The sequence below is a fragment of the Monopterus albus genome, unplaced genomic scaffold, assembly GCF_001952655.1.
Source record: "Monopterus albus unplaced genomic scaffold, M_albus_1.0 scaffold46.1, whole genome shotgun sequence".
NCBI classification, from domain to species: domain Eukaryota; kingdom Metazoa; phylum Chordata; class Actinopteri; order Synbranchiformes; family Synbranchidae; genus Monopterus; species Monopterus albus.
Window position 1 is genome coordinate 2,068,282 of NW_018127926.1, and position 27,614 is coordinate 2,095,895.

At 39.5% G+C, this 27,614-nt stretch overlaps 4 protein-coding genes across 4 annotated transcripts in view; 2 read left to right on the forward strand and 2 right to left on the reverse strand.

Moving 5' to 3' along the window:
* Positions 1-1,369, reverse strand: part of sh3bgr (SH3 domain binding glutamate-rich protein) — a 13,155-nt gene extending 11,786 nt beyond the window's left edge. Inside the window, exon 1 of the mRNA XM_020600458.1 lies at positions 1,227-1,369. Within this exon, the coding sequence (XP_020456114.1) occupies positions 1,227-1,271 (45 nt within the window). The 5' untranslated portion in view covers positions 1,272-1,369. The remainder of the gene's footprint in view (positions 1-1,226) is intronic.
* A 4,963-nt stretch (positions 1,370-6,332) lies between these two features.
* get1 (guided entry of tail-anchored proteins factor 1) lies at positions 6,333-8,789 on the reverse strand. The gene is made up of 5 exons (XM_020600459.1): positions 8,667-8,789; positions 7,371-7,536; positions 7,084-7,151; positions 6,798-6,912; positions 6,333-6,607 (listed from the first exon to the last, which is right to left on the reverse strand). Exons 1-5 carry the CDS (start codon positions 8,754-8,756, stop codon positions 6,534-6,536), a joined length of 513 nt encoding a protein of 170 aa, XP_020456115.1. The 5' UTR covers positions 8,757-8,789; the 3' UTR covers positions 6,333-6,533.
* A 575-nt stretch (positions 8,790-9,364) lies between these two features.
* Positions 9,365-14,380, forward strand: hmgn1a (high mobility group nucleosome binding domain 1a). The gene is made up of 6 exons (XM_020600246.1): positions 9,365-9,546; positions 10,632-10,661; positions 12,310-12,339; positions 12,435-12,473; positions 12,592-12,708; positions 12,822-14,380. Exons 1-6 carry the CDS (start codon positions 9,532-9,534, stop codon positions 12,888-12,890), a joined length of 300 nt encoding a protein of 99 aa, XP_020455902.1. The 5' UTR covers positions 9,365-9,531; the 3' UTR covers positions 12,891-14,380.
* A 550-nt stretch (positions 14,381-14,930) lies between these two features.
* The window catches only part of brwd1 (bromodomain and WD repeat domain containing 1), a 21,909-nt gene continuing 9,225 nt past the window's right edge, over positions 14,931-27,614 (forward strand). The window contains exons 1-22 of the mRNA XM_020600319.1: positions 14,931-15,362; positions 15,476-15,534; positions 15,644-15,673; positions 15,893-15,952; positions 16,861-17,011; positions 17,233-17,331; positions 18,526-18,686; positions 18,987-19,208; positions 21,020-21,120; positions 22,064-22,134; positions 22,271-22,371; positions 22,466-22,506; positions 22,590-22,691; positions 24,462-24,615; positions 24,740-24,874; positions 25,124-25,252; positions 25,492-25,640; positions 25,808-25,884; positions 26,048-26,260; positions 26,410-26,593; positions 27,089-27,179; positions 27,427-27,549. Coding sequence (XP_020455975.1) covers positions 15,326-15,362; positions 15,476-15,534; positions 15,644-15,673; positions 15,893-15,952; positions 16,861-17,011; positions 17,233-17,331; positions 18,526-18,686; positions 18,987-19,208; positions 21,020-21,120; positions 22,064-22,134; positions 22,271-22,371; positions 22,466-22,506; positions 22,590-22,691; positions 24,462-24,615; positions 24,740-24,874; positions 25,124-25,252; positions 25,492-25,640; positions 25,808-25,884; positions 26,048-26,260; positions 26,410-26,593; positions 27,089-27,179; positions 27,427-27,549 — 2,490 coding nt within the window. The 5' untranslated portion in view covers positions 14,931-15,325. The remainder of the gene's footprint in view (positions 15,363-15,475; positions 15,535-15,643; positions 15,674-15,892; positions 15,953-16,860; positions 17,012-17,232; positions 17,332-18,525; positions 18,687-18,986; positions 19,209-21,019; positions 21,121-22,063; positions 22,135-22,270; positions 22,372-22,465; positions 22,507-22,589; positions 22,692-24,461; positions 24,616-24,739; positions 24,875-25,123; positions 25,253-25,491; positions 25,641-25,807; positions 25,885-26,047; positions 26,261-26,409; positions 26,594-27,088; positions 27,180-27,426; positions 27,550-27,614) is intronic.

Below are 27,614 nucleotides of genomic sequence, written 5' to 3' on the forward strand. Positions count from 1 at the left end.
CTGTTCACAAATGCTCTCCATCCAACCTCACTGAGCTCGAGCTGTTTTGCAAGGCGGAATGGGCAAAAATTTCAGTCTCTTGATGTGCAAAACTGATAGAGACATACCCCAAGTGACTTACAGCTGTAATCGCAGCAAAAGGTGGCGCTACAAAGTATTAACTTAAGGGGGCTGAATAATTTTGCATGCCCAATTTTTCAGTTTTTTATTTGTTAAAAAAGTTTGAAATATCCAATAAATTTCGTTCCACTTCATGATTGTGTCCCACTTGTTGTTGATTCTTCACAAAAAATTACAGTTTTATATCTTTATGTTTGAAGCCTGAAATGTGGCAAAAGGTCGCAAAGTTCAAGGGGGCCGAATACTTTCGCAAGGCACTGTATAAACTAGAGTACAAAGAATTAGTTGATTGACAGAAAATTAATCGCCATTAGTATTTTGATCATCCTTCATGTTGTTTATTAAGCACAAATGCTTAATGTTTTCTGGTTTGAGCTTCTCAAATGTAATATATCATTGTGTTTTGGACGGTTTGACAGAAAATGCAGCATCCTTTTGAACTCTGAGAAATGGTGGTTTTTCACTATATTATAGTATAAAAAAAATAAACCTATAATTTTTTAAATAATAAGATTCATCGATAATGAAACCAATTGTTGGTTTCAGCCCTGAGTGGGAAGACAAGCCATCACTTGTAGCAAGCAAACAAGTTCATAGGTCTTTGTGTTGTGAGACAACACGGTCATCCAACTGGGCCAGCGTTCAAACTGCTTATTTAGCGTTGCCAAAAGTAGATCTAGAGGATGAATTCACCCTCCCTGTTGTGGACACCACACCTAGAATGGCTTTAGAACGTTTCTTAATGGTGTATGTGACCACAAACAGTATGAAAACGAGGCTTATTTGAGGCAAAATCTCTCCCAACACCGGTTATGTGATTTAAAGCGTCTCTATAACAGGGTCCGAGACATGAAAGACTTGGGGAGCCCCGTTCTAGAAAGCTCTGCATGTGAACACAACATACGCACAAATGCATAAATCTAAGCATAAATAAAGTTGTAAACGTGCCAACCAGCGTTAGGTATGCGAAATCAAAGGCAAATGCCATTAAAATGTAGGTTTAACGCTCCTGAGTCAGTGTGAGTGGAAGTCCTGGTCGGTTTAAGAATCAAAACCAGGAACGTTTCACTCCAATGAGAAATCAGTCGCATGGGCTGAATGCTTACCGCTGTGGATCCCGATGAAGTGGCGAGAAATACTTTGATAACCATGTTGTTACAGTATAGCCTATTTTGTACAATTTGCAACAAGTAGGCTCTTAAAGGAGCAGGCAGCCTTTTCTATTATTAGAGCGCACCCAGGACGGAGACATAGCAGAGATCGCGCGCGCGCACACATGCACACACACAATGCGGGGGGCTATTTTTTACTCCAGACTCCATTTGTGCAGGATTGGTGGGATGGCCCCTAGGGGCGCAGCACCATATTGACTGATTGGCAACTTCAGCTGTCTGTCCGTGCAGGGGACAGTGAAGCTAGTCTCCTGCTCCTTACTGAGTGCATATATGGACAGAAATATCACTGAGCAGCACCGTAGGCTCTAAGTTATTGGTTTCCAAACGCAGAAGCACGGGCCCGTCAAGGGTCCTTGAACGGGGCTCCCAACTCAATGAGTAATTGTTTACTTAGTAGTATAAAAGCGCTGGTGTGAAACTGGGACAGTGCGCATATTTGGCTGTGATCATCAGGATTTCACAGTCTGCAGTTCATGTAAGCCTTAAGTAAGACGTGGATTTTTAAGCTATTAATCAAAGCAGTCGTCCAGGCCTACTTTTGACTGAAAATGTGTAATTGAAATGTTTAAACATGGCAAATGTCACATGCATCCAAAATATACTGTAGACACTGAAATACTGAATATCTGAATAGTCTGTTTTTTATAATAGGCTATAGGATAATTTTAGCCTATATTGTAACATTAGACCTATAGTTTATAAAGTGTTTTTCTCTTTTCAGTGGTTCTTTAATGATTGCTCTGCTTGTTCCTGTGACAACTGTGAAGGGATCTTTAGAAAAAATTCCCTACCAACTGTCAATCAATTTAACTTAAATATGACTGCAAACACTGTCAGCAGGCCTAGTGTGCTAACGGGATGAAAAGATAGCTCCTCTCAAGAGCAAGATTATTTGCAAGAAAGGTTATGGTGTTACTATTCCTTATTCTTCTGGCAACATCATTATAAAATTTGGGAAAAGTGTTCAGTTTTCAGTAAATGTTATTTTATGCAACTCATTCAGAGATTAGGCCCTAGAGGAACCAAAGAGCAAAGTTTTAGCTGTCCAACTTTTCACAGCTGCCTATATGTCGGCTTATTTGAACGAGGATGTGTTTTATTCACCTCAGAAAAGCAATTTAGGTTGCTTTCTTAGACTCTTAAGCTTTTTATATATTTCACCTGAGAAAATGATCCTCTAATTCATTTTTATTTCAAGTATGCCCACATGCCAGTCCCTCCATTATCTATACCGCTTCCCCCGGGCTGTCACTCTGATTAACCCACAACAGCATGAATGGACAAAAACCCTCAGTGCAATACCTGTAAGTATACATTGTACATATACAGTAGATCCGTTAAATCCAGACTGTGTGTATATAGTACTTTATTTTTATTCTTAATGCACATTCCTTTGTTGATTGCACATTACTTCTTTACTTCTGTTCTCAGCCTTACATTGTTTACTTGCCCACGGCTGCCTTAAATAAGGACGTGTACATACGCACTGACAGCTACTGTACCAGAGTCAAATTCCTTGTGTGTCCAACACACCTGGCCAATAAAGCTGATACTGAAGAGGGTCACAGGGTGGGGGGCTAGAGCCAATCCCAGCTGTCATTGGGCGAGAGGCAGGGTACACCAGTCTATCACAGGGCTGAACTTAGAGACAGACAACCACACTCACTCTTCCAGGAGTATTTTGAGTCACCAGTCAACCTAAGCTGCATGTCTTTGGACTGTGGGAAGAAGCCGGAGTGCCTGGAGAGAACCCACACAGGCACCGGGAGGACATGCAAACTCTGCACAGAAAGGCACGAGGTCAGCCGAAGCTTGAACCCGGAACCTTCTTGCTGGGAGGTGACAGCACTAACTACTGCGTCACCATGCCACCCCACATGCCTATCTTTTCCTTAAATTGCTCCTCTCTTTACAGAGTGAAAAGGTCTGTAAAGAAATGATGTGTGCATGGCATGTGATCTTTGCTCATATGAAGAAGGGTGGTGTTGCTGTGAGCTGCAGTACTGACACCTCCAGGTGGTCCACTCCCTCTGTGTACTGTGGTTCTAATAGCACAGAAAACTCATCTCAAGTGTGAAAACCAAGCTGACTCCTTTATAGACAATACCCCGAAGGATAAGCCATTAGACAAAAGGCAAGGATCAAAGCCACCTGGAAATAAAAATTAACAGGAATTATTACATAATTATGTTTTTATATGTAGACTAGCCTAATGTGAACATAATGGATGTAATTCACATTATTATGAGTGAATACTTTTAACTCCTCTTCAAGTTCAAGTGAAAAAGCCAGAGGGGCCCACAAGCAGAAGACAAACCACACTGTAAGTTGTCAAGCCCTGAAGTTGCCTGCAATCCAGTCTGACAGCTTAAACCATACCAGGGAGCTGAAGAGCCAGGTATGGGATCTGCAGCATCGGCTGAGTGAAGCCAGCACTGAGAGCAAACTGTTGAAGAGGCTTCAGCATCGCCATATGGTGGCACTGCAGCACTTTGAAAGCTCAGAGGGCAGCATTTCCCAGGTTGGTCATGTCCCTCTGGTCTCTCTGCTCAGTCAGATCAGTAGAGTGCAGACAGCACTGCCTTTTGTGGATACTCATCCTTAAAAGGTGGAATACTTTTACCTGTGTGAACCATGCATTCTACACCTACTCCCATTTACTGGCCAAATTTCAAAAGCTTTTAATTTATTCACCTCTCCAGGCAGATATTTCTCCAGTTCATGCTTTATAAGTTTGCATCACTGCCATTTCCATCTAATTATTTCTCTTGATGCCACTCTTATTCCCAGATCCATGTCAAGCACAACAATGAGGCCCGAGCTCTGCAGGAGTTGATCTAGGGAGACTTGTGCCTCCTGTGACCAACTAGCAAGGAAGCTACAGGCCACAGAAAATAAGCTGCTGAACACAAAGACCAGTTTACGCATCTGCTGCTGCTCAGTCAGGATCATAGCCTGCTGGAGAGAGAGGAACTCATGGTCAGGCTGGCCAGGACCACTGTTGAGCTGGAGGAGAAAAACAAGAGGATACTGGTATGAAGGAGTTGGGGAGTGGGATGGTAGTGGGTGCTATTGTTCATACTTCTCATCTAGCGTCACATTTTCCAGAACCCATAGCATCATCTATGGTCACAGCCTAAAAATATTTATTATAGCTGAACAAACAAAGATCACTAATATATCAGTTAACCAAGGAAATTCAAGTAAGTTGAAAAAAGCAGTTTCCTAAGCTTTAGACATGTCCTAGTCACTGTTAGGTTACTCAGGCAGTGGTGTCTTCTACATTATAATGTCTCAATCTGCAAGCCGCTCCACAGACTTTATCCAATAATAAGAATGTTAGCTGTATCTCAGTTGAAGTCAGACTAACCTTTTATAGGAGAATGAGTTCAAAATATTTGGATCAATATTTTCCACAGAAGTGTCCATTAGTGGACCACTGATACTGAGGGCTTATTGCTTGTGTTTGATGGTGTAATTCACACTTTGTGGTTGACAATGATACCAAGAAAGCAACGTGTTATAAATTGTTCATGTGTTTTGCAGGCAAACATTTTAAAATAATTTATCTTTAGATGTTTAATGATATTCCAAACTAACTGTCATATTGTTACATTAAAGGATTACACTGCTGGTCTTAATGATTTTATATTTCCTAATACAGAACAGAGAGATGGAACTTGAAACACAATATTTACTCCCACAGATTCTCAAAATGATCAAACAAAAAAGGTAATGTGAACATAAAAAGTTAACCCAAGTCAAGTGGCCATTCTTATTTTGTTGTCACCTTTGTCTGACAGGTTTTTCTGATTTACAGGAAGTGAAAACTAAATGGTTCAAACAGATGGATTAGGTCTTCTCCCCCTTGAGGGTGCAAGTCTTTGGGGGTTAAAATATCTGGGGACTGAGTAAGAACACAACTCTGTGAACCTGCTTTATGATTGAAATATTCTATTGTGGTATAGTTTCAGGGTTTTTACACCCCACTTCACCTACATATAGTTGCTGAATATATTTGACATAGGACATTTGAAGACATCTGCCATTTATGAATTTGAATCATGATTTAAACTATTTATGATTTTGTTCTCATACCAATAAAACCTCTGTCATTTCAATGTTGTTACAATCCAGTGCGGGAGCCTTTGGAAACTGAAACCAGACAAATGTAGGTTTGTACAAATGTTAAGAGAATCAAGTGTTTGAGACATGCGAGCACTTATATAATGCCATATACTCTATACAGTAACACCACTAATGGACATACGGAAAGTTTAAAAAAACATGACAAACAGCAAATGACAAAAATACCATAAACATGAATGACAAGCCTGTTTTGTTGTTGAGGCATTCGGCCTATTCAAATGTTTTTAGAAAATTGTCTTTCATACACAGGTGAGCAGAATAGTTGCTCAGAACAAACTGGGGGAGATGGCACAAAAGAACCAAAAGAACAGGAGGCATCAGACAATTCACAGGTGTTAGAACAGCAGGGGTCCTACAATTCAGAAGTAATACTAAGAGAAAAAAAAAAAAAAAAAAAAAAAGCTCCTCAAAATTAAACACAGCTATACCTTTAAACAAGGAACCTGGACAGCGGAAAACCTGCCAATATCAACATGGATGCAACTCCCCGTGAAAGCACTAGGAGCACTTTCTGCTGTAAGCCCACCACCTGGAAAATCCAGGAGGGACAGCGAAGACAGCCCCCAGTGAGTAAAAGGCAGTCCACAATAGAAAGACCAGGCTGCTGCCAAACAAAGAATCTTTTACTGAGCCTGTGGATAAGTTTTGACTCTAGTGGCAGCTGCCTGGGTTTATTCTTATTTTCTAATAAAAGCTACAATTAATCCTGTTTATCTCCTTAGTTTTAGTCCATTATAATTTTACTTCAAGAAAGCAACCTGACATTTTCTTCTTTGGTCAACTCCCAATTTGCAAGGTTACAATAAAGAAAAGGCTTTTCTGTTATGTTTTATTAAAAAGGCATTTCCAAATTATTATATTCTTAAATAATAGTCAAAACATCAACAATTAACTTCAAGTCATAACAAAAATATAATTCAACATCACCAAATTACTACTGTGTTACAATATGAAATGGCCTGTGACAAAATGCACTGTATTTTAAATAACAGAACAATACTGCAGCTTTCATCAACAAAATCCTGAGCAAGACGTTAGTTACAAGAAGGTGTTTAAAGACTGCGATCACAGCTTAGATGATTTAAATGACTAGCTAACAGCATGGAGACATAGTGTAACTACTTTGTTGCAAACAACCAACCAGCATGTGATTCCCACTCCACCTGAAAGGAAAGAACACTTATCAGTAAAAATACAAACGCTTAAGAATAACAACCGTTTTAGGAGAGGAAAAGCATGACATAGTGTTATTCATATACAGACACCAAAGTCTAAATAAGATGCCCTGCTTCTACTAATAAGTATGTACAGTATATCTTGTATTTTATCAAATGCAAAAAGCAGGTTTATTACCTGCCACTCCTGTTGGGAAAGCCACCAGGCGCTCTACAGGAGCAATCCATCTGCTGGGGACTACCGTCACTGGATCAGAATAATACTTCCATATCAAAGAGATCATCAAAGCAGCCTGACAAATAACAGAGAGAAATATTTTATTACCACTGCAAAGTCAATTTAAACCAGTACTTGCACAGCATTAACTGGAGGTTTTGTATACATTGCTCTGTGTGGATTTCATCTTTACATTAGAATCTACAAGCTAAATACATTTGTGCTTCTACTTAGAATCTCCACCTACCTGTAATATATAAAAGACGATGTTTACCACCCATTTCATTTTGGCTTGCTGTGCTGTTCTTGACTTCACTGCAAAAGTGAAGAACATATGCAACTGTTAGACTCAATACACATTTCTGTGGTGATGTACCATTTATGTACACGGTCCCAAAAGAATAGCCCTGCGTTAATCTGCATTATTATCGAAGCTAGCTAGCTCTAAGGTACTCTGTTGCTATGTGTGGGCTATTTTGGGACTCTTGTAACAGTCTCTGTATGTCACTCATAGTAAATAGTTTTGTTTCTCACCGTGTGTTTTCAGCTTGTCTGTCATCTTGTTGATTTTACGCTCCAGTCTGGCATATCTAGCAAACTCATCCATCATGCTAATGGAGGATTGTTCTTTCTTCATCTCCTGGATTTCAGCCCTCATCTCACTCTCTTGCTCAGCATCTTTCTGCACCATCTTTGAGAGCTTTAAAGAAAAAACACAGAAAGAACAGCGACATGGTTTAACTGTAATAGGCTACTTTTTATAATTGCGTGTGCTCAATCATACATAGTGACTGTTAGGTATTTTTAGTCAGATAGAAATTGGATAGATACTTTATGTATTAGAAATGTTTAGTGGAGATAGGATGGCTAGTTAGACTGTTAAATGCTTAGTCATGCTTATGAGTTTCTACAGGGTGTATCTAGTCAAGGATAACTAGAGAGAAAAGTTGATGACTGTCAGCAGACAGGATGTTTAATATTATTATTATGACGTGTAGAACTGTAGCCTTAGCCATAATATGTTCTTATGTTTAAGTCACGACATGTTACTAGAGGTCGTGAGAATGTTTTTAGCTACACACCACTTAATCAACAGACACACACATTCACACGATTTGCTTCATGTTTTGACTACTGCTATGGCCAGCTGCAAAGCTGGTGAGAGAGATGTTCCGGTTGACGTTTCTGTGTAGTATGGGGCTAGTCCAACCGAAGAGATATAATGTACAGGCCTGGTGGGTTCAGGGTCTTTCATCTTACATCTGCCTGCAAGCAGTTTGGAGGTGCAAGATACCTGAGCGTGTAATGTTAATTTTGCCTGTGATCCTTTGAATAAATCAGCACTGTTTTGAAGTTACTTGGACTGTCTCGTCTCTCAGAACCAAAGACCAACATGACAGACAATAAATGGTGGCATCTACTTGGAGTGTCCCAGATTTTTAGCCTGCAGATTTTCATTAAGCTATTTCTAGTAGTAGCACTAATTTGCAATTGTTACACAACTGCCTAACGTTATGACTGTGCTCCTTACAGTTGAACAATGATGCAGCAGAAAACGATTACTGCTTTTTGTTGTTCCTAGACGAGGTTCTCAAGAAACCCCCACCCTCTGGCTGTAGCAAAGCAGCGATGCTAATTCAAACTAGCTATCCATGAAGTTAGCATTGTGGATTAGCTTTACAGTGTGCTAACGCTAAGCTAGTAAGCAATGCTTTGCTGTCTTATGACAACAGCCTGTAGAAATTACACTTACAGTCTAATACATTGCCAGCTATAACCGAGACCTACAAATCAAATACTTGGTATATCACAACAATAGTCCCCACTTACGAAAGATGATATGGTCGGCAGGAGCGTTTTCATGAGACTACACAGAAAAACCGACCCCAGCACAAGGAACCATGCACAACCAGCCGCCATGTTTTTATCCTCTAGGCAGCCTCCTTGTTGCAGCTGTGGCGCTACTGGACTACACACAGTGCAGTTACATCATAATTAGGCTAATCAGGTTATGCCGGTAATAGCATAACGTTCACGAAGCCTATGTTTATAAGACATCTTTACAACACCAATGAACTCATATAACCCCAGTATGTTTATTACATAGCATAGCTCATAAGAACTGCAGTCGAAAATGATTTAGGATGTGTACTTTTTACGGGTTTATTATGGTTATACTTACTAAAAGCTAGATAAGTGTAAATCTCATTGTGAAAATGTAGCACTCTAAGACGGCATGCTTTAAAACTTGTGTTTATGCACATTCTTATTTAATACCTCATATTTACAAGGTTGGCCACACATTTTTTCAAGCCTTGCACACACCCTGTCAACAGCATGTAATTAAAATCTGAAAGTTGCCTGCTTCACTGATTGGCATACAATCCTGCCCACACAGGTAACATGTTATTGTTCAAAAATATGCTTCGTCCACTTCAAAACCAATCACTGCGTGCAAGGGGCGGGGGTTCACGTTTCCTGGTAGGTTGGTAGGACAAGGGAATAACATATACCGAGAGGGGGATCCAATCCGGTTTGAGCTAGTTCTGATACTGGTCGGACGTTTATGTTAAGTTACAGACTGCTTTGGAAGTGGATTGTGAGGTGTAGGACTGTTTCACAGCCTTTAGTTTCTTGCCCGGTGAAAGGCTGCATTGTTGTTTTTTTTTATTTTTGCCTTACAACATAAGTTACAATGGGAAGAAAAAGAGTAAGTAAATTGTGTACATTATGTGGAATCTCAGTATATACAATGTATTTATTGACATTAGTTAAATGCATGAGTTATATTTCTGTATCGTAAATTGCAACGCAATACAATGTAGCGTTACAAATGTTTACTACATTATGTCCATGTGCCAGTGCGTGAAGTGTCCGCCTCCGCTGTCTTCACGTAGCCTAAGTGGTGTCTGCCCTGTTGATACAGGGAAGTGGCGCCTTTTTTTTTAAACTTAGTTCAGTGTAACATTCCTTTTCATTGAACAAGTTTACGAATTGTATGATCTCGTCGCGTGGTGGTTCAGCTGCTAATATGTATTTCCATCTGTGGTTTAATAATGATTAGTCCTCACTGTGTGCTGAGACCAAACAAAGGGGTGTAACCACCGTACGCTACAGGTTACAGTTTCAAGGAAATTTCGGGAATTCTTGCGTAATTGCCTCTGAATTTTTCAACTCAACGTGGGTTGTATCAGGACTTGTTTAGACAGCTCTTCGCACGTAGGATATGCAGCGCACGTCATTGAAATTTTGACCTCTGCGCCTAATGTAAAGATGGTGCGCGTCTTCCTTGAGGTGTACAGTCATCCTTAGGAGAGTTACGGCAGCTGATATGTCCTCGGAGGACAGCGACACATGTGGTTGTTTTAAACTGGAGCCCATGATCATGCCGGAAGGCTTTATGGGATAATCCTGAGATTTAGGCTGTTCCCGTTGGGATGTAGAAGCTGATTTCTCTGTGTTGACGTACAGAAGCGCTTGTGGAGGTGGACGGACCCCACTTTCCTAAAAGTAGCCACAGCATCATGCTCTGTTAACAAAAATATCTGGGTCTCATGAATGATGCACTGTGTGCTTGGTGGGAACAAACTTGAACTGGTTAAACCTCTTAAGTCAATTTAGAAACATGTCAGACTCCCGTCCCCACTTCAAGATTGCACAATTTCATTGTGACTTAAGGGGAGGGAGAGGTGCCCATCCCCCTTTGCATTAGGCTACACACCCACTTTAGCTCACTCATTAATGGCTGCTGTTCCTGGCAAATTAATTTCCTCCGCCTTTCTCTGTCTCTGGCAGGCTACTGGTGATGCAGATGCAAGTGCAGAGGTTAGTATTCAAGTCTTGACACTAGAAGGATCTTGACATTTCGAGTGACACTCAAATGAACATTTTGTCCTACTTTCTGTCAAGACAAAGGGAAAGACATGGTCGGTGCAGGATGCCTCTTGGAACCCTGTTTAGCATATGCCTGTATTAATAATGCAAATGAGAAACTGACAGCATCAATCACCATTAAGGTTATGATCCACTCCTGCTCACTTTGAGTTGGAGCAAAGCCTCTAGGGGGCGCTGGTTAATATGCAGGTCAAACTGGTCTCAGTTTGCTACTTAACCATTTACTTTGAATGTGCTGATCCTGCGTTATAATTCCTGTTCTACTGCTGTATGTGGTGCACTCAGACATTTTCACAATAGTACAATTCATTTTGAGGCTGTAGCATAAACACTAGATTTGCTATAAACCCCAAAATGCAATGTCTCACCTTTGCTCCCATTTTGACAATACAAAGTAGTTGTGCTGGAAAAATGAATGTGTACAAGGAAAAATATTTACTTTCATCAAGCACATGTTCATATAATATAGATGTGTTCATTTCCTCTGTTAAGGATGTTATGTTTTGACCTCTGTGAATTAATTGATTGGATTTTTTTCCCCCCAATTCATCTAAAATTTACATGACTAACCTTTTTGTAATGTAACTTTTGTACTGTAATTCAGAAGTTGATTAATTTGAAGGAGTTGTAAGGGGTGATTAATGACTTTTGAAACGGGCGGCATATCTGGAAAATTTTGGACAGGGTGGTCAGACTGCGGAACAGACTGGTGGTTGCACATTTGAGATACTTATGAAAAGTAACTTAAACCCCTAGTTCTGTGAAACGATAAACCATTCATCATTAAGATTCATATTGTTTATTTTGTCTAAAAATGAGACAAACATAATCTTTGGTGTAAAATTTACAAGCTACCTAGCAATAATTATATTATTCAATTATATATTTAATATAATTATATGCATAAAAGGTAGTTAAAATTAGCTCCACCTTTACCGGCTGCAACATTAAATGCGATGTACATAATAATACATCTATAATTAAATAATATGATGTATGTCGGTGTAAACTGTGTTGTTTTGCATAATGAGTACTTTTACTTTAGGTACTTTAAGTATATTTTCTGCTAATACTTTGTGCTTTTACTTAAGTGCTTTTACTTAAGTGACATTTCAAATGCAAGACTTTTACTTATAACAGAGTATTTTCACACTGTGGTATTGTTACCACCCCAATGTCACGCAGCATGCATGATATAAAGTAAAACTAATTCAGTTTAAGACAAGAATTTGTCATCTTTTTTTAATTTTCATTTATTAATACTGACAAGCATCACATTTTGACTCTGGGGAGGTCACTCAGAGTGGCTGGGGGGGCCCCCCGCTCCCCCCCCCTCTTTTCACGGTTAACGGTTTCATATTTACAACAGAATAAAAAGATATGAAACCATGTGTTGAAACATGTAAAGGCACTCATTACTTCCCCTTTTTTGCTTACACTACTGTCTTATTATTATATTGAGTAAGGTTGGTTTCATTCTAAGTTTTATGAAAGTGTTTTGTCAGCTCTTTGTGATTGTGTGTTATGTGTATCAGTACTTTTAAATGACTTAAGTTACATCTTGTTTTATGCTCTTCAGCCACGGAGAAAGTCTCAAAGGTTGTCAGAAGTAAGTTCCCCAAAGTCCAGCAAAGCACATTCCAGCTTATAATATACAAATTTTGTTGGCATTTTTACCACATAATTGATTTGTGTGTGTTGCAGAGAGAGAAACAGCCAAAACAGCAGCCAGAAAAGGCAAAGGTAAAAGTAAATCATGTCAGTGCACAAAAGCACTATATCCATTTAAAATAGTTTTATTCTTTTTTACATGCATTTGACAGTACGTTTCACGTTGCTCGGTTTACGTTCAAAATGGTAGGCTCCTCCCAAGAACAAAAAGGTGAAAGAGGCAGCAAAGGCCAAGCCAGAGGACAAGAAAGAACCCCAGGCAGAGAAAGAGACTCCTGCAGAAAACGGGGAGGACAAAGCTGAGGAGGTATCACAAGTTAGCCTCTTTATGACCATTTACACATAATTCATGTACTGTGCAATACCAGAGTGTTCCAACAAAACAAAATGATAAAGAGCATTTTCTCTATCCTCTGTCAGGCTGCAGCAGCAAATGAGGCAAATAAAAAGGAGGGCAAGACTGAAGATAAAGCAGCAGAGAAGAAGTAACACCCCCTAATCTGACATGCCAGTACCTGTACCTCCTTTCTTGTACAATCCAGAGAATATTTTTATCTACTATTTTCTTAAGACAGTAATGTTTTTAGGGGTCTGATAGGGGAGAAATTACTTTTAAAAATACTACAAATTCCATGCAGTTTCATGGCTTCTGTGAAGGGAAAGTTTTGTATATTGGGTTTTTTTTCCATTGTGGCTTTTTTTTTTTCTTTGTCTCTCTGGCTACTTATTTTACCTTTAGGTTGCAGTTTTCTGCATGACAGGCAGTCATGTCTCTATCAGGACTCCTATGTTCAATTCTGGGAGAGTTTACTTGTGTCATGAGGGAGTTTGTAAGCTGTACTGCTTTTGACTTTAAAACATTGTGATGCTATGTGATTGTATATTTTTTGTTTGTTTTTATGCAGTCAGAGTTGGTACATTTGAAGACAGTTATATTCTCAGCTGTGCTCAAAGCAAAATGCATTACAAAGTTATTCATGCTTGTTGTGGTTTATTATTTCAAATTAACTGTATTTTCACTTCAGCCAACAATATGTATTTACCACAGATATGTGGATATATCCATCGTGGTTTTGGGATTTCTCTACCAAATGTACAGTTTCCTTTAAAAAAAAAAGTTTTCTTTAAGAATGGTATAAAATGCCTATTAAAGTGGGGATTTCTCAAGTGTTTATTTCATTCATGTACAGTGATCAACTTGAAAAGAGCCATTTCATGTTTCCCCTTAGTACCTGAATTTAATTCTTGCTAGTTTTAACCAGTACGAAGTAGCTGATAATGGTCTGAAAATCTTTACACTTAATGTGCCTGTAATAGTAATTTGCAGGTAACTTCATGGGAGAGCTGGTATAAATATTGCTGCATATTAGACAGATAGGTGGACATGATAAATGTAAAATAGGTGGACTTGTCATTAATTAGTTAACTCATTTACATTTCATATATACTGCAGGTAAAGCTAAAATGTGGGGCCAGATTTAATGCACTTGGGACCTCACACAAGCTGCTGGGCTCTTCTTATCCTTTTGTTCTGTGTATTTTATGCAAAGTGTTTTCTTGCTGGAATACTATCCGGTCCCAGGTTTGCTGTATGATTTAAGTGCATTTAACTTTAAGTGAATATTAGAATGTGCATTTATGTAAGATTTGCTTTTAATGGCAATTTTCAAACAGCACTTTGAGTTTAGAATCATAGATTAGTGTGTTAATATGTTTAAGAATGAACCTCTATGCTCAAACCATTTTGTGTAGCATTATTTATTTTAACCCAAACGCAACTGGCACATTAACCTATTGGGCACTGGTTCGAAAATAGCGCCCGATGGGTCAAGTCATGTCCTTTAACAAAAATATCAGGCCCTGTGATTAAAACTGAAGGTTTAGTTTAATAGCCCATAATCAAAATCTTTTTCACAAATATACACTATATATAAATGTAATTACAAGGCTAATGAAAACCACAATAAACATGTCCTTGAAACACACTTGTCTTTTTTTTTTTTTTTTTTTTTAAACAAATGAACATGAACATAAAGTACATGGCTCCGGAAAACCTGTCCTAACATAGAGGATATCCAGTGAGTAGGCAAATAGTGACCTCTGAACCAGATGTGGTGTTCCAGATTTTGGCCCCATTACTCATTAATTGACATGTAAATTTGGAAATTATTTTTCCACATATTTACAGTATAAAACAATGTAGGTAAAAAAAATTCTGCACTTGTAAAACGTTTTCCCCTCCAGTATACCATGCTGGAAAAATGGGCCTTGTTTGAAACTAATTGCTGACCTCATAGATTATGAAGGCCAGGATAAGAAAAACTATGATTGTTGGGTGCTATTAACTCTAGCTTATGAGCACTACAAATAAATTAAACCATTGATGATTTTATAGCTCTGACTTTTTCAACCAGAGTTTGTTAATTCCACAGAGCTGACAAAGCAAGTTAATATTGATAAAGCAAATTGGCAACCACTACCTATGACGTCATGGGCAGGACTCACGACCTCGGTCAGTTATGGAGGGGGGTCAGCGGCGTTCGATTACTGCGTTCTGTGCATTTTTTAAAGGTTTACTCTTAAATGTATTAGACATTGGGTTGGAAATCGTATCACTAACTAACGGCACATTCAAATAATTGAAACGTTGCTAGCCAACATGCTAACATATACTTTGGGCTTTTGTTGCGAGTGTGCTGCTCCCCACCCCCCTTTTCCTGTGTTACTCCGCTGTGGCGGAAGTAAGTCGTATCACCGAGGCCTCATCCTTCCAATGGCGACTGCAAACAGGCTGAATAGAAAGCGGGAGCAACCGTGGAGGGGGTCAGAGCTGTGTAGCCGAAATTAAATAAATATATCATATTGTCTGTAGTCATAAAGTTAGCCTAAAATTTGTTTCACCTCTCCAAATCACGGCCGGTTCAATGGCCAAAAATCGGAACATTTCGCTCCTTGAGTCGGGTAAGCCGCAAAAGTAAACCCAATTGATAGCTTAATCTACAACGATATGGTTAGTGCTTAATGATAAACCAGCTGACTTTCATGTGGTTAATTTCCTCATTGTTTAATTTCAGAGCTCTATTACTTGATTTCTCGTTTTCTAACAACGGGTCCATGTCTGAGAACGGCTGAGGTGAGCTGGCGTGCCTTGACTGGCATAGTGTGTTGTATTTCAGAATAGTTGACTAGCTACATAATAATAGAGATAATGCAATCCGAATCCCCCTTTTAACCCACTGCAGGTTCTGGCGAGAGAACTAGAGGAATATGAGGTGTGTATCCCAGCTGTCTCTGCTGCTTATTTTCTGCTAGCTGCTATCCGTCGGTCCTGAATGAGTGTGGGCACAAAACTTGTCTCACTCGGTCGACTTTTTAATACCTCTCTAACTTACGTCTCACTCGTTTGACATCACCCGGTTTTTACTAGCTTAATGTGTACCTGCTGGTGTTTTCTCTGCTGACTCCTATTTATCCAACTGTGTTTTCGACAGCTCTTACCCAGGAGATTGGATTGGCTGGGAAACGAGCACCCGAGAACATATGAAGATGTGGTGAGATTTTACTTAATGTCTTTTAAGTTCATTGTCGGCGGTTGTTATTGTCTTGTGACGGTGGGGACTGTGTGTCCACGCTCTGTGCTTGTTTACGGTCTTTGTTCTTTTTCCTGTCGGGCCACTCTTGGATATCTTGAGTTTGAATGATTGACAAAGTCACAACAAGTTGCCATTTGTATATTTTGTCAGTGTGAATTGTGATATATCCGCTCCTAAAATGGTATTTAAATAGAGAATTTAATAATATTTAGCCCGACTGTTGTACTGCAGATAGGGTGGGTCGTTCGACATCTGGGCACGTAGAGACAGCTTCGCTGGCCAATCATAGGTCGCGCTGCATTGTCTCTGCGTTGTTTTGCATGTGACCTGCGCTGTGATTGGTCCATAAAAATATTTGCATATAAGAAGCCACGCCTCTAACAATAGGGATTGAAGAACATGAAACCACTATCCTGTCAGACATGTATTTTCACAAACAAACTGCTTGTGTTGGATAAAATGCTGTGTATAGTCAGTTTTACATATATTCACGATCCTCAAATCAAGCAATATATAACAGAAATGTTACTGTTTCTTTGTAGCTGTTTTTTTTTTTATGAAATCCGCTTCATCAGACAGTTTTCTTTTTATATCGTTTCTGAAAAGTTTCTTCAGGCAAAAAACAGTCCTAGGATTTTCAGGTTTCTTCAGATTGCTTTGCTTGTTTGACCAAAAAGAAAATCAAACGTATTCAGTTTATGTATATTAATACATTTTTATCTATGAACATTAAAGGGGTTTGTTCTGTATTTGTAATCAATTATCAGAAGAGTTGTTGATTCATTTCCTGTCAGTCAGTTAATCGATCATTTACTTTAACAGAGATTTGTGTTCAGTGACATATCACTCTCTGTTTGTCCTGACAGGTTGCAGCCAACAGACATATTGCACCAGACCACTTGCTACAAATATGTAAGCAGATCGGGCCACTTCTTGACAGAGAGGTGCCATCATGTGTCCCAGGTGTACACTCCCTCCTGGGGTCTGGAAAGCAGTCAGTGCTTAGGACTGCAAAAGGTACACAGTTTTCATAGTGCTTAAGTACTTGTCGGGGCAGTAATGTATAATTGCATACATTCAGTGGACATTATATGTTTCTTACATTGATACTTCTTGAGTTTAGCATTCTAAGGATTTAAATAGTTTGTTGATTCTTGCAGTTGTCAGAAATGATACTGTGCTTTTCCCACAGCTGGTTGTCAGCTGAATCACTCTGAACTTTTGGTTTTACTTTTCAGATTGCGACAGTGTCCAGTTTAAAGCTTCATCATATGCAGCCCTTCACCAGGGCAGACCACCAGAGAGGCCTTTGAGCTGTAAGAAACCTCCACACATTGGTAGGTCCAGTCTCATTCATTATTCTTCTCTTATGTGTGTTAAGAAATTACATGAACAAACTAATGTTGCTGGGAATTGTCACATGAACTTGGTGTGGTACTGATTGGCAGTGTTTTCAAATGCCTCTCCCACCTAACTGTGAGTCTTGTGTGTGCTGACAAGTTACTGAGTAACAGAGTAATGTGCACATTTAAAATAATGAAGAATCCATGTTCTCATTTAGTCCTGAAGGACTGAGTTATGCACTGTGCTGCACTGTGCACGATGTACTCCTCTTTTTCTCTGACTGTCCAGGTTTCACAAGTAAGCAGACATTTTTAGTCTGGTGTGCTGCCATGACTTAGCCTGCTTGGTGTCTTTGGTTTCTCTATTATATCACAGTGTTAGTTGTTATTAACATGACAGTTATACTGATCATAAGCCATTATTTCAGTTAGATTTTATGGCATTACTTTACTCATCCAGTTCTTCAAGACTTCAGCCGTTCCTGTTTGCTACCACAGTCGAGGCATTTGTCTCATGCACACTGCAACAAAGATTCCTGATCTTCCTGGTTGCAACAGTGCTATCTATTTAAAAACCTGACCTTCAAGGAAAGTAACATCATATAGACCTTTTAGAATATTTTGTTTGTCTATTGCAGCAACTAAACAGTTTAGTAAGTCTCCGTTTTACAAAGCGTGACATACAGGCAGACCTTGTTAAGTGTTTGAAAGTAGTTCAGCTTTGAAGCAGTGAGCGTTTAAAACCGATAAAAACACGGATGTTGATATGTTGATTTTCTCTCTTCTTTTTTGTCATTTCTCCTTGTAACAGATACAAACCAGATGCATCATACTTTAGAGCAGCAGTAGTATTATTTACAGAGCAGATTTGAATAAAGGCTGGCAGTTGCATTTCATGCTGTGGATGATTGAATGTAGTGTATGCTACTGACACATAAATATAAATAGTGCAAATTAGTAAGACAGACAAATGCAAATAAAACCTAAGACAATGAAATTACGCGGTTTAAGCTCAAGAGTAATGTCCTCTTGTATTTTCATATATTTCATTTCCTCCTATGACTTTGTGCAGTCACTCCTGCCCACATCATTGTGACTAAATCTCCCACCTGCCGTATTTGTGTTGACTCCAGTACTCTTGCAGTAATTTCATCACTTATCAGATGATTGGCATCTTATCATCAACAGTGAAGGTGCATCGAGGGAGAGAGCTGACGGGAGTGCAGCGCTTCAGCTCCATTAATCCTGTCAGCAGCTATGAGCACATGCGACTGCACAGGCGGATCCTGGGGCATCTGTCTGCAGTGTACTGTATTGCATTTGATCGCACCGGTCTCAGGATCTTCACAGTAAGATAGAACATGTCAACATATCCACCTGCTCAGAAATAACCTCCTACTTAAAGAGTTGTGATCACTGTGATTTTAAATTAGCTTTGAGTACTTTAAAACGCTGATTAACACAGAATCTTACTACACCACAATGATGAATTAGACACTCAGCTGACTCTGACTGTACACGCTAAACTTTGATAGGATCAGGCCCAAGCTGTCTGTAGCTTCAAGTGTTAGGTCTTAACTTTGTGTAAGATTTGTCTTCTAATGTGTACTAAAGTAGAATATCAATGTTAAGTTATATTTCTTTTTCAGGGCTCAGATGACTGTTTGGTGAAGATTTGGTCTTCGTTGGATGGAAGGCTTCATTCAACATTGCGAGGACACTCTGCAGAGATCACAGACTTGGCAGTAAATTATGAGAACACACTAATTGCTGCGGGAAGCTGTGACAAGACCATCCGTGTATGGTGCCTTCGTACCTGTGCCCCTGTGGCTGTGCTGCAGGGGCACAGTGGATCCATTACCTCCCTTCAGGTAAAGCAGTCTATGTCCTGATAATTTATTCATCATTTTATTTTTCTGTGTTTTTAAAAGACAAAGTAGAGCAAGTTCCTCTGCAGAAGTAATTTATCATTAAATATGAATAAGATGTGTTCATCCCCCTACTCTTGACATGCTAAATGCTCTGAATGACCTTTGCAACTGTAGAAATATTACTGCTATCAAAGCAAAGGCACCATATTCATTAATGCCTTTTTACATTTTGAGTGTTTCCCACCATGCTGCTGTCATAGTGTCATTGTTAGGTATGTTTTCATTAAAGTGTAAACAAAGCTTTTCTGAAAAGAAAAACATCATCGGTGTTCTTTTGCTATCACTTAGTCCTATGCAAATAGTTTTAAAATGCTGGGTAAATAATTGAGTGTTTACTACTTTGTGTATTGCTTTGCAGCCTCCCATCTACAGTGGCTTATGTATTGTTTGTTTAATGAACATTTTTAATGCATTGTTTTTATAATGGGACAGAAGCATAAAAAATTGGGTGTCAGTCATATGCTTTTGCAGCAATGGCACAGAGTCCTAGCAGGTCTGGCAAGAGCTTGTTTAATTTGAAGCATCTGTTTCCATCAGCCTTCATGTTATCTTCTCCCTCTCACACCCAAACTGGAAAACTCAAAAGCCAGGTCTATTTGTTATTGTATACTATCCACCTGCCCCTTATTCAGAGGTTTTAAGTGAATTCTCAGACTTTGTTTGATTTAGTGCTTAGTACAGATAAGATAATCATAGTGGGTGATTTTACTATTCACGTAGATGCTGACAATGACAGCCTCAACAGTGCATTCAGTTCATTATTAGATTCTAGTTCCTAGAGTCCACAGAAGTAGAATGGGAGGCAGAGCCTTTAGCTATCAAGCTCCTCTCCTGTGGAACCAGCTTCCAGTTCGGGAGGCGGACACCCTCTCTACCTTTAAGATTAGACTTAAGACTTTCCTTTTTGATAAAGCTTATAGTTAAGGTGGATCAGGTGACCCTGAGCCTTCCCTTAGTTATGCTGCTATAGGCCTAGGCTGCTGGGGGGCCCCATGATGCTCTGAGTTTCTCTCTTCTCCTAAAATACAATTGTTAAGAAGTGACAATGGGTTATTAAACTCTTGACTTAATTTTCAAAAAGAATTGTATTAGAAAATACTTTAGATGAATTAGTCAGTTATCTACTTATTACATCTTATATACTACAAATTAAGTGTCTGTTTCTAGGAAGTTAAACACTATGTAATAAAATAATGGTCATATGTGGATAATGTCATAGCTTTTATGGGTTATTTCAGACCAAACCTACCACTTTCTCGAAGAGCCAAAGTATATTGGCTTCTAAATCTTTCTAAATAGGGTAACATCTGAAGGTATAAGGAGGTATTCGCCTATAACTGCAGATTGTTATTGTTTGGGAGGATTTGGGGTGTTCGCCTGAATTAATAACTTGTAAAGAGGGAGCTCTGCAGGGAACTCTGTTTGCAGGTTTGCAGTAGTCAATTACTGAGTGAATATTTCCACATAAAAAGCTCAAGCAGCATTTAAAGCATTAATAAGTTTCAAATATGCCACCTTAGAGTGAGAGCTTAAGCTATATTTCTATGTCCAGGGGTTAGCAGATCGTGGCCTTCAAACACTATGCCAAAACTTTAAACGTTCAGGGTTGTTGTTGCTCAAGATCAGGCTTTTTGGCCTTACTGGAACAGTTAGTATTTGAAGTAATTCTCCATGTAGAATTAATGTCTTGATTTTAGTTCAATTTTGCCAAAGTAATCCACGTGTCTGATCTGTGAATGTGTTGTTTTCAGTTTTCACCATTTGCCAAGGGCTCAAAACGTTACATGCTGTCCACTGGAACTGATGCTACTGTTTGCTTCTGGCAGTGGGAGGTCAGCAACATCAACTTTAAGTGAGTGTTGCTTGTTAAGTAACAGTGTTTGTTTGAAATTGTGACCTTGTGTCTGTTTACAAATATTTTCTTAATTTTTTTTTTTTTTTTTTAATCATATAAATCATTAAATGCTTTTAATGATTTTTATTATGAATGCTGTGTCAACATAATTTTTGTGAATGAACAAAACGGAAACTGAAGGGACATTTGCACTATGGATATTAAAAAACATGTTTTTGTATGTTTGTATTAGTTAAACTAAGTTTTTAGGAAACAAGCTAATCTGTCGCCTGTCTTCCAAGATGGGAATTAAAAATGGAAATATAATATAGGTATACAGCAAATACTAGAAAACAAGCCAAACTGGGTTGACAGTTTTTTATTTATGTTCCAAATCTGGCTAATTATATTGATAACAAGGGGCCTTAATATAGGTGCATGCAGAGTGTCAGCATTGCCTTCATAAACGGAACTTAAAAACATTTACTTGTCCCGCAAGCACCAAGATAAACATATAAAACAACTGAACTAATAAAGTACAGTGTCATTTCTGTTTCCCTCAGAGTATGTGGATGAGTCTTATTTGGCAAAGGAATGTTAACACAATATCAGACCTGACTGTAATCTTGTCTGTCAGCCTGAAGTTGAAATGCCGGTTAGATTAGGTGGAGCTATAAGTGGCTGTTGTGTTAAAGGATGGGCCAATACATAAACAAATATAAAGGTCACAACTGTTGCTGTTTGACTGGGTTTAGGCAAAAATCTAGGTAAGACAAGATGTATATGATGAGGGAGAAAGGTTGACAGTTCTTTAAAGATGACACAATATTGTCATTTTATATTTACTATTTTACTATGTACCTCTGTGTGACGGTAAAATGTACTTTTCCTGTCAGTAAAATTTAGTCACTTGTCCTGTTCCATATAAAATCTTTATATATTTTGTCTGCTGTCCTTCTAGTGATCGGCCACACAAATTTTTGGAGCGGCCGAGGCCAGGAGTTCAGACTGTGTGCTCCTCATTCAGTCCAGGTACTTAGTCCTTTTAGGTAGACTCTTATCTTGTGGTGAGCAAACCTGCCTATGTGCTGCTACCTCTAATTACAGCTAAAGTTAACTTCTCAGAATTTGAAATTAAACAGTTTTCTGTTTTAAACATTTTTTTCAGGTGGGATGTTCTTAGCAACAGGAAGTACTGACGATGTGATCAGAATCTATTTCTTGGGAAGCGGGAGTCCCGAGAAGATTTCAGAGCTCCATGAACACACTGTAAGAACCATCTCACACATTCATGGAGACTTTTATCTGCATATTAGCAGATGATGAAATGATCATTCTCCATATGTGCGTTCTTTCTGTGTAGGACAAAGTTGATAGCATCCAGTTTTGCCACTCGGGAGAACGGTATGACAGAATGATTGTATATTCATTTGTCTGTTACACCGTGCATTCATCATAGTGAGTTAAATGTAACTGTCCTACCTCAGGTTTGTGAGTGGAAGTCGTGATGGAACAGCACGGATCTGGAAACTCCATCAGCGGCAGCAGTGGAGGTGCATCTTGCTCAACATGTCTGCCACGCTTCCAGGGTAAGGGCCAACATTGCTCTTGTTAACCAGTGTGGATGAAAATGATCTGATCTTAGCCACGTCTTTGATTTGTGTTCACTGATTGCATCATAAGATGAGTTAATACACTGAATAAGCAGCAGAGTATGCAAGAACAAGATTCTCATTTGCTGTAACAAGTAGCTGGAGGATTTGCTGTGTGTGAGGCGCAACCTTGTTGCCTAGACTACCTCAGAGAGCTGTCAGAGCACATCCAGGTGATCCAGGTGCTGATGTCATCTGCCAAAATATATAATTTTTTCTGTTGTCAGATTGTATAAGTGTTACAGTAGTTCTTTCATCTGTCACTAACAGGTTATGTAAGTCTTTTTAAACATTTGGCTGCTGATGTAACTAATATTTTAAAAAGCTGTGGTTTCTTTTCTATTATTTGCACTATTTTACAAATGTATTGGTCACTGATTGAGATTAGACATTTAAAATGTACTAAATACCCTGACATAATATTTGTTTAATTGTACAAGGTAAGTACATCTTCACTAACCAGCTTGCTAAGCTGTAGGCTAATGTATTTGTTACAGTGGACAAAAGGGAAATGTTAGACTTTTCTAAGTGTTGCTGTGTTATTGCAGGAGTTAGCCTAAGGTTGTACAAACTGATAAAAGGGTGGTTTTGTGTTCTCCACCAGCTTTTTAGCTTAGCCTTCCTTTGGATGGTTTGTGGTCTCGAACCACTCATGTCTTTTTTTCATTCAGACAGACTTTGAATATAAAGCATGTTACTGTGCTGATTCAGTACCTCTCCAAAATATAAATGTCACTCTGCCCAAAATGTTTACTACCTAGAGCCTGTCTGTCATTGGCTCATCTGTCTTTTGGTGTTTTCACTGCCTTGCACAAGTAGTGTTTACTAATGACTAAAATCATTTGTTTCTGTACATTTTCATGTATTAAATTTGCTACTGTGTTAATTTAAAAGGGAATTGCCCAAATTGCTGTATTTATGGTAAATGGTCTTATACTTGTATAGCGCCTTTCTATGCTTTTTACAACACACTCAAAGCGCTTTCACACATTATTCGGCCATTCACCCATTCGGCCATTCGCACTCACACATTCACACACCGGTGACATCACCGGGAGCAACTGGGGGTTTAGTGTCTTGCTCAAGGACACCTTGGCATGTTGACTTGACAAGCCGGGAATCGAACCGCTAATCCTCCGGTTAGGAAACGACTCGCTCTACCTCCTGAGCCACAGCCGCCCCCAATTATCATGAGCTGCAGTAGAATCCAGTTTAAAGAAGGTTTTGTTTTTATCCACTTTGTAGCAGTTTGAAAGAAAAAATTGGCAAAGAAACAATTGGAATAATCAGCACCACGTGGGTTGAGTTACTGGTCTGTACCCAATCTGTTCAGTTAGTTAGAGATTTAGACGCTTTGCTAAATTTGCTGGATTGCTTTATGGCACAAAAGCATAAACGTGCTGCAGTTTATTGAGCATAAATGGAATGACCAACTTGTTTGTGAAAAAGAAAACACAATTACACAGTTTAATGCTATGGAGGATGAACATGCACCAACATGCTCATTTATGTCAAAGGGCAGTTTTTTTGGAAACTTGGGCTCAGCTTTGAGAAAACCTCACAGAATTAGGTGTAAGCTACCAATTGTTTTGCTGTCATTTGTGTGGCATAAAGAGCTGCAACGTGTAGTGTGTTTATTTTATAACGTTGCTTGTGCTGCTGCTTGTGCTGCAATGAGCAATAAGCATCTTTTGTCCTCCCCTTCAGTGCTGAAACAACAAGTGAAGAGGAAAGCTACTTCACACCCAAAGTCACCATGGTAGCGTGGGATCGCCATGACAATACAGTCATCACAGCTGTTAACAACCATCTCCTCAAAGTGTGGAACTCCTACACAGGACAGCTGCTACATATCCTCAGAGTAATTGCACATTGTTCTGTTTCTCTTAGTGAAATATAGAGCAGAGTGGATATCAAAACCACCCAGTTTAGCCTCCACAAATGGACCATTTCATGCCACAGGCTAACCTGAACATTGTTTTTAGGGTCATGAGGCTGAAGTGTTTGTCCTGGAACCACACCCTTTTGACCCCAGGATCATTCTGTCTGCCGGCCACGATGGCAACGTCTTCATATGGGACCTGTTGCGAGGGACAAACACACAGCATTACTTCAACATGGTACAATGACACTTGGCGCTCACAACCGTTCTCCAACATGAACAAACAGTACTCATTTAGAGATGCACCATGATAACACAATATAAAAAAAAAGCAATAAGCACCATGTAAAAACGTATATTATTTTGAGCAGGATCTGAAAGGAGCAAAATCATCCAGGGGGGGGACAACATTTGAGATGTTAAAAACGCTTTCTCCCTGGATAAGAAATTTCTGTACCTGGGCTGATTTTGTGTTTCTCTCATCCAGATTGAAGGCCAGGGTCACGGAGCCGTTTTCGACTGCAAATTTACTCCTGATGGCCAGCGCTTCGCCTGCACAGACTCCCACGGCCATCTCCTCATCTTTGGCTTTGGCAGTTCCAAGCCTTATGAGAAGGCAAGAATTAATTGCATGTGTACATTTCAGTCTTTACACAAACAATTCATCAGTGCAGATACTGGCAATTTAGTGATTATTGTTGATGTTTTAACTTTTTTCTAAGATCACTGTATAGAATGAAAAGGTAATAATAGGCATCCAAAAATGTGTGTGTGCCTGAATAATCCCACACTATATGAATATAACAAAACCAGCACAGTGTCTTATTCCTCGTCTTTCTGCTGGTCTCCACACAGCTTCCAGACCAGGTGTTCTTCCACACAGACTACAGGCCACTGATCAGGGATTCCAACGGCTTTGTGCTGGATGAACAGACACAGCAGGCTCCCCATCTCATGCCCCCGCCCTTCTTGGTGGATGTGGATGGAAACCCCCATCCGCCGAGGTAAACATAAGATGCTTTCAGTTATACAGCATCAGTACATTCACCATCCATTGATTGTTTATTCTCTGTAGACCGTTAGTGCCCTAGCCTGCTACAAAAAACAGGACTAAAGTAGATTAGAGCAGTTAATGCAATGTTTTGACCTTTTTTTTTAACCTGATGTTCAGGTACCAGCGTCTTGTGCCAGGGCGAGAGAACATTGCTGCTGAACATCTGGTTCCCCAGCTGGGATACGTAGCCACCAGTAAGCCCTTAATTCAACTATAATTAGTCTTGTAAAATTTACTCCACTTTCACTGGTTTTCACCAGTCACATTTAAGAACATGATGAACCTTTCCATATGTTTGGCCAACCTCCACCACTGTCCTGTAATGCTTTTGGTCTCCCTGTTAAATGACATCTTTAGGTGATGGTGAGGTGGTGGAGCAGGTTATCAGCCAGCAGACTGCAGAGCATGAGGAGGTTACGGTAAGACGCAACAGCCTTCTGGATGATGCCATCCGACAGCTCCAGGAGCAACAGGACCGCCAGAACCCGCCTGGGGTTGGAGCAGGACCAGAGGGGCAAGCTGAGGCACAGGGCCCGATCTTGGCACCAGCACCACGCACACCACGCAGAGGTATCTGTACCAACCAATATTGTATTGGATTATTTTAACTGCCTTTGATCTGGCAAGCTGTTGGGGCTAGCTAAATATGTAAGCTTTACACAGTGTCTTGACACTCATTTACTCTAAGGTTACTATTTGTTAACTTTCCTTCATTGCAGTGTCTGTGAATGACCGAGCAGATGTACAGTCCTCACCTAATGTGGGTCTGCGTCGCAGTGGACAAGTAGAGGGTGTCCGACAGATGCACCAGAATGCTCCTCGCAGCCAAATGGCCACCGAGAGAGATCTGCAGGCCTGGAGGCGCAGGGTGGTGGTGCCTGAACTGGCCCCCAGCAGCTACAGGTAGAGACATGAGATAGCTTTGTCAGTAAGTGAAGATGTTTCATGACTGGGGGGGAAATATCTGTGATCCCTTTATATTAGATTTTGTTTCTAAAGTCAGTCTTTAGACAAAGGATTCCCTACTCATTATATAATGTCCAACAGAGTTCAACATGCTATATATTCTTGTAAAAAATTACAAAGTTTTTTTTATAAGTTGTTTGATGTTACTCTAGACTGGAGAATATTTTTGCAAGCCTTTTATTTCATGACACATGAAAAGGATGTAAGACAATGTGAACACAGGCTGGTTTTCTTAACGTCGTCAACACTTTGAAGGGTCCAATGTGATTTTTGGACTCTAGTCACAGTAGACATGACTGACATCAACAGAAAAGTGACTATTCATCAAACAACAAAGAGCATTATTTATATACCTAAGGAGATATTACAACATTTCTTTCAGCTGTAAATGTTGTTACTTGCATTTTAAACATGGTGGAAATTGTTTCTCAGGGACCAAGAGGACATTCGAACTACCAGAGGAGATGAAGAGGTGGCTCTGTACAATGCAAAGAAAAGACGTATTATCTACAGCAGCTGTCGGGTAAGTTCCTTTTTCCTTAGCCAGTCGGTAGAAGTCTCAAATGCCAGTTGAAAAATGGGTTGTCAGTAGTCATACAGACTACTGCATTTTGCATTTAACAGCCTATTCAAAAGGCGTAAAAGCTGTGTATTTTCCTTGTGCCTTTTTTGATTTTTATATTTTTTTTATTATGAGATTTAAGCTTTCTTTTTCTATTTCTGTACAAATGTTTGCACTGGTGTTGAGTCAGCCCCATCTGTCCCCACAGGATGATTCAGATGATGAGCCTGCCACTACGAAGCGAGCACACGGCCGCAGTGACATGCTGGAATTCATCGACTTGTCATGTGAAGAGGGAGAAGAGACTGCAAGCTCAGAAGCACACACTGAGGTATTGTATTTTCTACTTTTTGTGACTTTGCAAAAAACGTGTGAATTTACAAATACCTAGTTACC

Excerpts from the sequence above, each read along its gene's own strand:
- get1 (XM_020600459.1), bottom strand. The coding sequence starts at position 8,756 with ATGGCGGCTGGTTGTGCATGGTTCCTTGTGCTGGGGTCGGTTTTTCTG. Across the intron at positions 7,537-8,666 it reads TGCCGACCATATCATCTTTC|CTCTCAAAGATGGTGCAGAA; the intron begins GTAAGTGGGGAC and ends TTTTCTTTAAAG. Across the intron at positions 6,608-6,797 it reads TTTCCCAACAGGAGTGGCAG|GTGGAGTGGGAATCACATGC; the intron begins GTAATAAACCTG and ends CTTTCCTTTCAG.
- hmgn1a (XM_020600246.1), top strand. Across the intron at positions 10,662-12,309 it reads ATGCAGATGCAAGTGCAGAG|CCACGGAGAAAGTCTCAAAG; the intron begins GTTAGTATTCAA and ends TATGCTCTTCAG. Across the intron at positions 12,474-12,591 it reads AGCAGCCAGAAAAGGCAAAG|GCTCCTCCCAAGAACAAAAA; the intron begins GTAAAAGTAAAT and ends TCAAAATGGTAG.